At 35.6% G+C, this 14,404-nt stretch overlaps 1 protein-coding gene across 5 annotated transcripts in view; it reads right to left on the bottom strand.

The window, feature by feature from the left end:
- The window catches only part of RICTOR (RPTOR independent companion of MTOR complex 2), a 105,707-nt gene that overhangs the window by 49,258 nt on the left and 42,045 nt on the right, over nt 1-14,404 (bottom strand). For all 5 annotated transcript variants that reach the window (XM_074328978.1, XM_019737220.2, XM_019737219.2 and 2 more), the window contains 3 exons: nt 6,001-6,065; nt 5,040-5,171; nt 3,119-3,182 (listed from right to left, as the gene is read on the bottom strand). In XM_074328978.1, the coding sequence (XP_074185079.1) occupies nt 3,119-3,182; nt 5,040-5,171; nt 6,001-6,065 (261 nt within the window). The remainder of the gene's footprint in view (nt 1-3,118; nt 3,183-5,039; nt 5,172-6,000; nt 6,066-14,404) is intronic.

The raw sequence follows: 14,404 nt of genomic DNA, 5'->3' as shown, positions 1-14,404 counted from the left end.
GGAAAGGATACCTGTAATTCAAATTTTTACAAATGAAATCTCTTATTTTCCAGTGAAATACATGCAAAGAAATTATTAAATTCTGTGTAAATCACCAAATAATTTTCTCATAAATCAATGAGTAAGGGAAAAGTCATGGAATTTATCTCTATTGACATAATAGTTTAATCATCTTTTTAGGCACAGAAGGACAGACATATATAAAACAAATTAAAGACAATGAGTAGATAATAAATTTGCAAACTGCTATAAAGGAATTAGAAAAACACTGATTTCTGTAAGGGGAATATCTGAAATTTGAGCTGAGACTGCAAGATGAATATAATGTAGAAAAGGGTGAAAATGAAATGAAAAGAGTAGGAAAGTAGTAATGATTATAGTAGTGGTGGAGGGCAGCTTGTCTGTACACATAATGGTATAATGAGCAGGTCATAATTGGTTGGACCAAAAATGGGTTCTGAGTGCCAAGGTAAGAAGATTGGGCTTAATACCAAAAGGACTTGAGGGCCAATACAGGTTTGGAAATTCAGAGAACTGGGTTCTTACTCTGGCTTTGCCAAAATCTTGCTGTGAATCAGGACAAATAATTTCCCTAAATGAATCCTTTTCAATTGAAAAGAAAACTATGATGTATTAATCCCTTATTTCATAAATAAAGAAATGATATATGAAGAAAAATGATGACTTAAATTAGGCAGGCAGTTGGTAGAATTTAAATAGGATAAAGAGAAGTAATAGCTGACCAGTGGGAAAACTATAGAAAATTAGAGACGCAAAAACCCAGAAGGATTGCCTGGGAGAAAAAGAGACAGGGGAAAAAAAAAAAAAAATCAGAGAGACATTGAAAAAGGAACAAGCAAACAAACAAAAACCTTCCAAATGAATGAAATAGGAAAAAGAGAAGGAAAAGTAACATGAATATTCCTTAATTATTCATAGAGCAAGTTATCCTAAAGCAAAGCAATGTTTTTCTTTTAAAATATAAAAAACTTTTCAGAAAAGTGTAAAACTTTTTGAATGCATACAAAAAATCCCAGTGACCTAGCAATTATAATGTGATCATTAATTTCTACTAGCTCAGTTGCCAAGATGTTGCTGGAAAAAAGAAATGCGTGTTTCAGTTGTTAATAATGCTAATGAAATTATAGTTCCTCTGGCCAATAGAGGCCACTGTTCATTCAGAAGGGTGCTTTCCTTTTAACAGCTTTTGTCTAAACCGCGAGGGACTTTGTGCCACAACTCTTCCTCTGAGCCTATATCATACTACCACCAGGTATAAGCAATTTTCCTGCTCTTGGATTCACAATGATATCTGCCACAAATTACTCTGTACTGGAGAACATAACAGAATAGAATGTATTTTTGTTATGGTGCTCCTAAATTGTCTTTAAAGATCTGTTTACATTTACTGGGCTACTTATATTTAATAAATTGTAACTTATACAAATCATTTTACAAAATTAAAATAAAACATTCACTGAATAATCCAAAGAAGCTGAATTTAATTGTTTGAATCCGTGTGGAGTTGTCTTTTCCTTCTGAATGCAACTTCTGGGATAACAATTCTCAAAGTGTGGTCTAGGAAACTGAGGGTTCCTAGGATATTTTCAGGGATTCTACAAAATTGAAACTTTTTAATAATAAAACAAAAACATTATTTAGTATTTTTACTCTCTTTCCCTCACAAGTATGCACTGAACTTTTCCAGAGGCTCCACTGCATGTGAAATAACAACAGAATGAATGTAGAAGCAAATATGATAATCCAGCTATCTTCTATCAAGACAAACATTAAAGAGTTTTGCAAAAATCTAAAATAATGTCATTCTACTCACTAATTTTTTTTAGAAAATATAGTTTAATAAAAATGTTACACTTACATGTGATGGGTTTGCTATTTTTTAATGTTAATATATATTTTAATTTCCCACTTTTAATTCTTAGTATGATAAATATTGACATATAATTCTACTAACCAAAAAATTATTCTAGGTTCTTCAGAAACAATTTTTTCTTATCTTGAATTTTCAAAATCATGGCAGTAGGAAGGACTGTATCAGTAAATAAAAACCACAGATCTAATTTTTAAATTTGAAGAGTCAAATCCTGGTCCCATTATAAGTTAACCTATAACAAAAATACATAACCTATCTCCAAGATCTCTCTTAATAAAACTGCAAACTTCTTTTAAGACAACTCATCCATTTACTTTTTCCTTACTACGCTTACTAATGGATCGTTACTAACCACAAGCTAGACAACTGAAGAAAAGGAAAAGAAGGGAATCTAGTTAATGTATAACTCAACATTCCATCACTCTAGAGCATGCACTGAACTCCAATATGGGGAAAGAGAAGCTAAAAATTTAATTTCTAAATAATTTTAGAAGTTTTTACATCAAAACATAAACTTCATGAGTCTCATGAATGTTTAGAAGCAAACAATATACTTCAAGATGAAACATGATAAAATTCTTACACAAGTTGTGTCCTAGCCAAGTTAACCCTCAGTTCACTCTGTCCTCCGCCATTAGGGCATCCCATTACATTAAACAACAATAAAAAATTCCTTGGAGGCTTCTCATTAAAAGCACTATGGATTATCCTTACCACCTTCGCTTGCAGAGTTTAGATTTTGACCTTTTATGTTGTACAATGGCCTAAATTGTTTATTGCATCTGACTATGGATTGCATCCAAACTCATCCTCAAAACAATCAGCTGTAACTATTTTTGACATCCTTTTAACAGTATTAACTCCATACAAGAGAAAATCAGGGTAAGGAGCAAGTAATCCTCTTTCTCCAATAACATACCAAAGCAGTAATTTCACTTACATGTCTACTGAAGGGAAAAATATTCTTTATAATGAATGTTTTATAAGAAATAATGTCCTAGCTATACCCAATCACAGAATAATCATGCAAAATATTAATGCTTACCTTGAAACTGAATAGACTTATTTAACCCATATGTAATTTTAACAAAATAAAAATGTTTAATGAGAATTTAGCCATTAAATTTTAATAGAAAAATTTCACAAAAGAGTCTAAATCTAAAAATATAGGATACTTAATATGAAAACCATAAATCTGCCTTTACTCTTAGACATAGAGCGTACCTTTCTGACTAATCGAAGTGCTTGTGTCCTCTCTACCTCGTTGCTCTGCTGTATGTCAATGCACCTAAATAAGACACAAAATAATTGATAAAAAATCTTATTAAATAATTTCTGTATATCACTAGATCAGACCCATATTTGTGATATCAGTAAGGTATTTACAAATTTTAATACTTTTCAGTACCAGCAGATATTTATTTAGTTAGCTTACATATCTCTAATGATAAATATTTGTTATAATGAGACATTTCAAAACAATTTCATTTAAGACCCCAGGAAAGTAGAATATAGTAAATAATTTCCAGAATTATATATGTCTATACAGAAATAGTAGACAAAGAGCAAAGTACCAGAAATCTACTGAAAAAAACATTCACCCATCTTTGATAAAATCCATAGATATTTTATAAAAACTGTGAAGGGAAAATATTTCACGCCTATGATTTAGTTTAATTGTAATTTTAACTAAAGCCTAAATTTTATACATTATGACTAATTTAACAGTCTTATGTATTAACCACAATAATTCTATTTTACCAAAATATAATTTGAAATCTGAATGCACTTCAAAAATCAATGCTCAAATATCACTTAACTGACATTTCTCTCTAAAATTTATTAAATTATTCAATTTCTAAAGAGTCTTTGGTTTACATTGCAGAATACATTTTTACTTACGTTTAGGCAGTTCACTATTCCAATCAATACTTTAAATATAGATATAGTCTGCTATTCAAAAAGTATTTCTTCTCTCCATATGCAATTAATCTAAAGCAATATTATTAAAAATTAATAGACACAGAATTCCATTTCTGGCCACAACAGAGAGGCTTGGCTCAAACCAACCCTCCTGCCAAAACCAACTATAAAGGTTGAACTGCTTTGTAAAGCAACTATCAAAAGGGCAATGGATAATAATCCCTGGAAGGAAAAGTACGAACTCCACATCCAACCAGGCTTTGTCCCTGGGGTCGCTTGTCCATCCTAGTTTTAGGGAAACAGAGTCTTAGCAGAAAGAAGTCTTCTTGGACAGGTTGAACTTTAGGGCAGCCAATGTGGCTGAGACTTGAGGGGGAAATCCCATAGAGAAGAAGAAAACATAGGAAAGTGAGCACAAATCTGCATGTAAGCTCCTCTCCAAAGTAGTTGCCAATTTCTATGTTGTGCAAAGGCAGGGTCCCCAATAAGTTAAAAAAAAAGCAGATTCTCTAATATTAAAAAAAATCCAAGAAACCAAGCAGAAAGGCTACAATTAAAGAGTGAAAACAGCCAAGTGCTGATAAGGATGTGGAGAGACTGGAACTCTCAAATAGTGATGGCAGGAGTGCAAATCGGTACAATCACTTTAGAAAACTGCTGGCAGTATCAATTAAAGCGAAATATACATAACCCTTATGACCCAGCAATTCCACTCCTATATGTAAGAGAAACGAGTGCATATGTCCACCAACGGAATTATATAAGAATGTTCAGGGAAGCTTTATTAAAATGGCCAAACATTGAAAACAACCCAGAAAATCATCCACAGAACGGAATAAATTAATTCTGGTCTATTCATAACATGAAATACTACATAGCAATTACAAAAATCAACATGTATAACTCTCACAGATAACATTGAGGAAAGAAAAGAGTAACTATGTATACTTCCGATACATGATGCCCAAGAACAGGAAAATCTAGTCTACAATGAGAAGTCAGAATGTTTACTACTGGTTGGAGACAAGGAAACTTGACTGGGATGCTGAAAATCTTATTCAGCATCTTAATTTGGGGTAATAGGATACTTGGTTGTATATATATATCTGTAAAAATTATCAGGCTTTACACTAAAAATTTGTACAGTTTATGGCAGGTACACTAAAAGTTAATACATAATTTTTAAGACATGTAAAAACACAGATAGCTCTGGGAAAATTACCTGGCTATTAAATAGTCCACTTTCAATTTAAGCACCTTCTGCAGAATACTGGAGTCTTGGATGAGATACCTAAGAGCTCGTAGCCCTGCCGCCCGCACTTCCTTAGCTTCATTCAATAACGCTAGCCGCAAACTGTACAAAAAAAAAACAAGTTTGGCTGCACGAGTCTCAGAGACATGTAAAATTACAGTACCAAATTCTTCCTCAGTTGAAATAAGTAAAACTACTAGTCATTTTACACATATAACAATCATTCGCTATAAGCCGCAGAACTTCACTAATGTTATTTTTTAATCTGCCTTCTTGGTACAAACTCACCAAGAGTTTTGTTCTATCTTCTGTGGTTTATTTTATAGAAACACTGGGAAATTAAATATGCCTTTTTCAAGCTGTATCACATATGCCCCTATAATCTATTCCCTTGTACCTGCATACCAGCTTCCACTCGTCTCAAAGAAATCTCTGATTGAAACCAACAAATAAAAATACTTAATAATGATAGTAGGCACAGACTATTTATACCAATTTTAATTCCTAATCATACCCAAAAGATGGTTGTGGTGACACTATAACATTATGCCTCTATTGGTGGGCTTGAGCCAATCAAGTTTGCCACAAGCACACTGTCTAGGTGAGATCTAGAGATAATCATTTAGGTTCTTCTTTTTTAAGGGGGGAATAATATGAGAACTGTTATTCTGTGAATTTCAGATTTAATGTAGAAGTTTAAATTGTAGAAGTTCAAGTAGTTCTCAACATTAGCTTTGGTTCTTTATATTTCCTAAGTACAAACTATCAGAATAGGATAACAAAAATATTGTGAATCCTGAATTTTTCTAACATTCAAACAACTATTTCTGTAAGATCAAATATGAGATGTTAAGGTATCCTATTTTTAGTTGAAAATTACTAAAATTGATATTACTAAAACCCAGACAAGGAGAAAGAGAACTGAACTTACCAAATTATGATATCTTCATAGTTAAAACCCAATTTTTCTTCACTGTGGCCAATATCACAAAGAAGCTGTCAGAAAAACAAAACAAGTTTGTGTTATATACTTTTGTCTATATACATTACTTTTTTAGACTGGAAAATAAGGTAATTTTAATAGAATTGTGAAAAATATGATTCTATAGTTCAAATATGCAGATTTATTCCTATTGTCTTGTTTTTTTAATTTGACCTACCAGCTTTAGGTTTATTTAACCCTCCCTTCTTACTTTCATTTGATTTAAACAATTATTTTTTATTTTTCTATTTCTTCCTCCTGAATAATTTTACTGTTTTAAAAACTATTTTTAGTGGTTACCACCGATTACAACATGCATTGTTGACTTATTACAGTTCAACAGAAATTATTACTTTAATCCTGTCCTCAACTACACTAGACTCTTAGAACACTAACTTCACTTACGGGCCCCATCTTTCACTGTTAGTTTTTTTCCTACCTATATTTTAAACCCCGTAAGATATTTGTTATTTTTGTTTTTTAGTTAATATTTAGTCAGTAACAATTTATTTATATTACTCACAAATTCACCTTTTCTATTATTCTTCACTTCAGGGGTATATAGAATATCATGGGATATTCTTCCTTCTGTCCGAAGAATCCTGTTTGTTTTTGTTGATTTGTTTTATTGGTGTTTTCATTTGTGCAATTTTTAGCCAAGGTTGCTAGTAATGGATTCTTTTGGTTTTTGTTTGCCTGGAAATTATTTTTTTCACTTTTGTTTTTGAAAGGTATTTTCCTGGATTTATAGAATTTTAGATTAGCTGCTATTTTCTTAAAACAGTTTCAAGGTGGCTTTCATTGTTTCTGTTGAGAAGTCTCACATCAGCCTTGGTTGGCTTCCGTGAAGATTATAAACTTTTCTCAGAATCCTTTCATGGTTTTTTTCTTTATCTTTGGTTTTCATCAATCTTATTGCTCAGGTGTGGTTTTCTCTTTATCTATCCTGATTAGGGAAACTGGAAGTTCCTAGAATTCTGGGTTGATATATCTTACTAGTTTTAGGAAATTCTGTATATTATATTTTCCAATTACTTCTAACCAATTCTCTCTTCTCTCCTCCTAGTAATTCAAATGTCAGATCTTTCTGTGTATAGTACAAATCCACAAATGTTCTTCTCTGTTTTCTCCATTCTCTTTTATCTCTGTGCTTCAGTTGGATATTTTCTATTTATTTGTCTTCTGCTATGGCTAATCTATTATCCTTATCTAATGAGTATTAAATTTTAGATATATTTTCTCTTTTTGAATTTCCATTTAATTTTGTACACATCCAATATTATAATTAGACATCTTAACTTTCATCTACTTTCTCCATAATTTCTTCTGTTTTCTTGACATATTAATCAGCTTTTAAATACTTAAAGTACTTATTATCTAACTGGATAGGAATGATGTGGATCAGCCCTGGGTCTGTTTCTGTTATCTGTTTGCCTTTTGTTCTAGTCCTGCAAGTTCTACCTTTTGGTGGAGCCTATAATCTTTGCATACAAAAACTTGCCGAGATTCCTGAAGATGTTATCTTTCTCCACAGAGGGTTCATACTTCTCTCTGTTAGGCCACTGGACAATGCTGCTCTCCTGGTAATGCTGCTTTCCTTTCCCTCCTTACCCACCAGGTTTCAAAATGAAAGTTTATTGTTCAGGGGACTAGTTTGAGAGGATGACATATCTCATTTTTGTCTTCCAAAAACACTAAAAGCTCCACCCTGATTTCAAAGATTGGTTAGGTTTTTAAGTTACCCATCCCAGGTAGTCCCAGGATTCACCAATAGGCACTGAGGGGAAAATCTCCTTATACTTGATTTCTCCTGTATCTCCACCAAAAGCTCTGTGCTGTTTTTTTCTGTCTTTCAGCAAGAGTACTCCTGGGCTTAAAGTCTGAATTCTTAGCTTCCTGCCCACACACCTCAATCATCAGCAAGTATATCACAGCTAAGAGTTGTTAAAGAAGTAAATCCACCTCTACAAGATTTTCCCTTCTCTGAAGATTTGGCTCCTAAACTTCTTGTTGCCTGAGCAGTTTGCTACTGCCTTCAAACAGGTTTTCATTAAAAATACTGATCTAATACTAGCCACTAACATTCTACTGGATAATCATATAGCATTTTAAAGTATTCTGAGTTTCGAAAGCTGACTTTTATATGAAAGTTACATAAAGGTTTCTCAAGTAATTTATTAGGCCTGCCTGAAACGTATTAAAAAGAAGTTAGACCATTTCATTTAATTAACACTGAAGAATCAGAAGGGTTTCCAAATGCTGTTATCCTTCCTCAATATGAAGTTATGAATATCTTAATACAGAATAAACCAACCAAAGTGACAATCACATCTGCCTCTGGGAAAGAAGTGGATCCAAGAATGTACACTTGACCCTTAAACAACACAGGTTGGAACTGTGTGGTGTGGGTCCATTTATATGTGGATTTTTTTCAATAAATATATTGGAAAAGTTTTTAGAAATTTGCAACAATTTGAAAAAACTCACAAACCACCTGGCCTAGAAATATCACGAAACAATTAGATATGAACAGCATATATGTAGATACTAATCTAGTTTATCATTTACCACCATAAAATATGCACTATAATATACAGGAGATTTTTAGTAAAGTTTTTGGGGAGTCAAAAATTATATGCAGATTTTGGCTGCATGGTGGTGGTGGGGGTCAGTACCCCTAACTCCCACTTGTTCAAGAGTCAACTGTATATCAGGAGGCACAACCCTATAGCAAAAAAAGCTAATGATACAAGTTCACTATCCTATTGTTAGGATCCTTGTAAAATTTCCTATCCACTTTCTTTAGAAGCCAAAAAAAAAAAAAGACAGAGATGTTCCAAATAGAACAAGGTAGGGCTAGGAATAAAGTAGCTCTCAGATACTACAATACTATCATAGCAGGGATGAAGACTATAAAAATGATCACTTTGTATGGCGGGAAAATGCTGTGTATATAGGTAAGTAGGCAAAACAAGCTAAAAAGCTTTACAGGTCTTTTATCAAAAATGGTGTACTGGTATTCCCATAAAATCCTTAAAATTCTGAAATATGATAAAGAAGCTTTAGACTTTCAAGAGTATAAATATTTTTTGGTATTTTTATTGTGTTTAGTTACATGTTTGTAAGTACTTAAAAATTGAGATGAGAACTTTTTTATACATACGTATAGTTAAAAATAATGTAAGGTTTCCTAAGCTTTGAGACACAAGAGGAGAATTTCTATACCTCTAAAAAAACCAATTACATACCTAAAATTAAAAGTTAAATAAGATATTAGTCAAAAGAATTCGCAAAATATGACAGGCAAAAGGTAAAGGCCCTGTATTAGTTTGTTAGGGCAGCTATAATAAATACCACAGATCAGGTGCCTTAAACACAGAAATTTATTTTCTCATGATTCTGGAGGCTGTAAGTCCAAGATCAAGGTATCTTCTGAGTTCCTTTGTTCTGACGGTCTCTCCTTGGCTTGTGCATGGCTAGCTTCTCTCTGTGCCTTTATAAGGTCCTTTTTCTGTGTGTCTCTGTGCCCTAATCTCCTGTTCTTACCAGGACAGCAGGGATATTGGATTAGGGACCACCCATATGACCTAATTTTACCTTACTCACCACTTTAAAGGCCATATCTCCAAATACAGACATATTCTGAGGCCCTGGGAGTTAGAATTTCAACAAAAGTATTGGGGTACGGGGACACAATTCAACATAGTAACACCCACACTCATCTAACCAAGCAATAAAGGAAGGCCCTTACAACGTAAAAGGTCTAAACAGACTGGGGAAATACTTCTCAGAAGAGACAAAGAAGATTACAAAGAATTTACTGAAGAAATAAAATTGATAAATAAACATGACATATTTCTGTTTCCTAAATCTAAATCAAATACACCAAAAAATGCCATTTAAAATAAAGCTTACCAAATTGGCAAGAAATTGTTTTTTAACATGATTATACCAAAAAAGAAAAAAATACATTGCTGATTGGATTAGAAACTGAAAATATTTTGTCAACTAAACTGAAAAATGCACTGGGATCAGAATCTACTTTTGGTGATTTATATTAAAATAATCTAAAATGTAAATAATCTAAAATCTAAAATGTTCAAGCACAAGATACTCATAACAATATTGACAATAGTAAGGAAATGGAAACAAAATGTTCATAAAGGAGGAATCTTACAACTGTTAATGTTATATAACATTTAAAAACATGCATAATGCACTGGTAAGCGAGGGAAAAGATTCTAAAATACACACATTTTTTTTAAAGATAAATTTTTAAAGATACTTGTTTTAGAAAGTCTATACATCAAAAATTTTAAATAAAAAATTAAAGTACAATCACAGGTGATTTGTTTTCCTCTTGCTTTTCTGTATTTTATAAATGTTTACAATGAACATGTATTTCTTACATAATCTGGGGATGGTATAATACACACACACACACACACACACCATAGACAAATACTACACATAGTATTTATGAATAGTAACAGAAGTAACATTGGTTGACTTAACCTTATCTACCCTAGAAAATAAGTAATATTTTTGTAAATGAAGACAACTGAGACTTAGAGGTGGTAATATGACTTCTCGAGGCCACAAGGCTAGTAAATGGTAAAGCCAGAAATCAGACCAAACCAGTCTGAGTTCAGAACCCACTGTAAAAAAACAATATTACAATTATGTAATTATTTGCATGGGGGAAGGGTAATTGGATAGTTTTTAAAAATAACTGAATATTACTATCTTACTTCATTTCTCTAGCCTCAAAAGTTGTATGAATCAAGATTCTGCAGAACTATATACATATAAAATGAGTACGTGAATTTAACTATCATTTTTTCCAGAAGAGCTAACTAAAAACACGCATCCAAAAATTGCCCATTTCAAAGGATGAAAACACACAAAAAAACTATATTTATCACTACTAAAAATAATTTAGTATTTATTTGAGATTTCCCAGATATTCCAGATTACTAGCATTGTTACTATATGGTGCCATATATTAATAAAAAAGAAAAATAGGACGGTTTACCATGGTGTTATGATTACTGAGACTTTGGACATATTCTAGTTCATAAACTTAATAGAAAAACGAAGCTTAGAATTTGATCATATCAACATACAAATGTTGTCGTAAAATGAGAAAAACGTTACTTTCTTAAAACAATGATTTGTATGTGTCAATTCCATTTCTAAAACGGCAGTATTTCCATTCTGCTATAAAATGTTAAAAGGAAATGTTTTCAAATACTAGAAATAAAGTATGTAAAGTCTCGTCCTGTCAAGGGTTGGTTTCTCCTCTAAGTGTGTACTTGACTCTCATTTCCTGCATTATCTTTTTCACACTTGCCAGATACCCTTGAAAAAAACACCTATAGATTCAGAGAATATAATTTCCAAATTACCTACCTTCTCAAACCACAAAATATATGACTGTTCACCATTTATCATTTGCTAGAGTTAGCAGTTTTGATGAAAAGTTAAAAAAACAATCATATTATGATCTCAAAAAATACACACAATTTGGAAAGTATTTAGATAGGAATATCATTTTCTGCTATCTCACATCAATGCATTTCAATCGCAAGAAACATTACTGAGAAAAATGTCCACTAAGTTGGAAACTATAAAATCACAAGTAACAACTAAAAAGAACAAGTAAAATCACAAGTAACAACTAAAAAGAACAATTTACAGCATATTTCCTGTGGGGACAGAGTCCCAGAGAGCAGTTTCCAGGCTCTCGGCCTCGCATGGGAGGATGCTGACTCGGGTGGGGGTTGGCCGTTGGCTGTAGCCGGTTAGCAAATTGGCCGCTGATGTAACTGCCGTGAGTGCTCTGGTTGGTTGGATGGTTGGCAGGCAGGGAACTGGACAGCGGATTGTTGATCGTGTGGATCCTACTTCGTGTGTCTTGCCCGGCTGCCAGCGAGAATATAGCTGTATAACTCCCCTATCTATGGCTCTGTGGGTGTTCCTTTTTGGCCTCACCATGTCCTGCGTTCTTATTTGGGGAGTGGGACCTGAGACCCCGCATGACACCCTGCATGACAAATGGTGCAGCGAGCAGGGTATGGTGTCAGCTGAAACTCTCCGTAAGGTAATGGAGCAGTTTACACATACGAAGGCTCAGTTTCCGAAGGCCCGTGAGGAGTTGCGCTGGCAACAGGAGGTGCGGTCTGCCTGGGAGACTCGAGCCTCCAGATGGCACACCACCCTCTTGGTCATAGAAGGCGTCACCATCCTTTTGGTGATCTGCTGCTGCCGTAGGCTCTGAGGGTTGTGGACATCTTACACCAAGGCCTCCACCCAATCGGACGCCTGGCGCAGTGAGTAGCATTCCGGCCAGGTAGGAATGGCGTCTGATTCTGGGCAGGAGGACATGTGGCCCCCACAATGTGTGGTACCTGATGGTCACTGTTCTCAGGAGTTGGACCCCCAAGGAGGGGTGGGAGGACATGGATGGCTCTCCAGCCAGCGTGGAGAGAGCCCTAGCTGAGCGGTTGCCAGAGGAGGCGAGGGGTACAGCCGGCCGGATGGGCTGGATGTTCCTCACTACATTGTATCAAAGGTTACAGAACTGTCGTAGGTTGGCCCAAGACCAGGGCAACCAAACTCTAATGGAGTGGCTCACTGCTGCGGTACGCACGGTATGGGGACAGGCTGGCGAGCTGCCAGACACTGTGAGTAAATCACAATCATATACTGAACTTATTCAAATCATCCGTCAAATGGGTATGAGACATGCTATCTATGTTCCCTAATATGCGGGGGCCAGATGACGGGTGTTTTACAACCAGCAGGAGAGATCTGGTTTTGGATACTGCCCCTGCCAGTGTTTTTGGATCCTTGGTTGCCATTCTTACGCCCTATGTGGGGCGGCGGATCCACCGCCATGGCCACTCTGGGGGATGCTGAAAGCCGGCGGCAAAGAAAGTTAAGACAAGAGGTCAGAGCAGTTGAGACCTGGAAGCTCAAAAGTAAGGGGGCGAGATCGTGGGCTTCAGTGAATAACACACACGCAGATGTGGGGTGATCTCGTGGCAGCAGGGGTTTATCAGGAAAATAAAGACCGACAACCCAATGCACTCTTGTTGGAACTTTGGAAACAGTCGCATCCGGAACAGCAATTCCAGCGAAGCCTACAGGAGAAGTCTGGGAAAGCGCGACCCGTGTCTTTCCAGGACTTCACGCAGCCACTTGAGGCGACTCCTTTCAGCTTGATTAGGGGTGGGGCCAAGCTACCCGGTCAGAGGGGACGAGCAGGGAACGGAGGCCCCACGTGGAACTGTCCATACATTGGTCCCCTTCTAATGTGCAGAGGGTTTTGGCCCTAGCTGACACTGGCACAGACTGCAATCTTGTTTATGGGAGTCCTGGCTGTGCCCAGAAAGACTGGTTGTGCCCAGAAGGACTGGTGGTGCCCTGGGAGCTCTGGCTGTGCTCCCAAGTAGGTGGACATCGAGAGACATCCGCTAGGACATTACTTGAACTGGACTGAAACTTTTTCTCATGAGCTGGGTTCCTGACACAAGGCCCCTCGCAGAAGACACTTGCCACGTAGGTTGTGAGGGGAGACCCTGGAGGGGTAAAGTGTGGGGACAGAGTCCCAGAGAGCAGTTTCCAGGCTCTCCGCCTAGCGTGGGGGGTGCTGGCTCGGGTGGTGGTTGGCCAGCTGGCTGCTGATGTAACTACCGTGACAGCACTGGTTGGTTGGCTGGTTGGCAGACAGAAAGGTGGACGGTAGATTGCGGATCGTGTGGATCCTACTTCATGTGTCTCACCGGGCTGCCAGCGAGAATATAGTGGTATGGCTCTGTGGGGTCCCTTTTTGGCCTCACCATGTCCTGCATTCTTATGTGGGGAGCGGGACCAGAGATCCCGCATGACACCCTGCATGACATTTGTCATAATCCGTGCTTATGTTCCAGCAATAATAGATGTTAGGGTTATGCTTTCAATGGTGGTTAAATAATGCTTTCAAATTGTTTCCAAAATTATAAAAGGGGGTCTTACTGATCAGTCTTAAACGCAAATATCCCTTTTTAATTAGAATTATTCCAAGCAGAGACTAAATTTTCTATATGTAAATAATTCACATATATCAGGAATAGGAAATTAGAAAAGACATTAATAAGATTCGGATTTTTTATTATCCAAGAAATATAATTTTACTTTTCATCACCAGGAATTTGCCTATAATTTTCAAAATATCAGGAATAAGAATAAATTGTTTTAATACAAAATTCTTGTAGTGACTGACTCACTACTTTACTAATTATCCCTACAATACAAAGCAAACCTTTTTACTTATTCTAGGAAAGAGGTAGTCAGAAGCAGCAAGAAGAAT

The sequence above is a fragment of the Rhinolophus sinicus genome, linkage group LG03 (genome assembly GCF_036562045.2).
Source record: "Rhinolophus sinicus isolate RSC01 linkage group LG03, ASM3656204v1, whole genome shotgun sequence".
NCBI lineage: Eukaryota > Metazoa > Chordata > Mammalia > Chiroptera > Rhinolophidae > Rhinolophus > Rhinolophus sinicus.
Note: the sequence above shows the minus strand (reverse complement) of the source record. Positions and strands in the feature narration are given on the sequence as shown.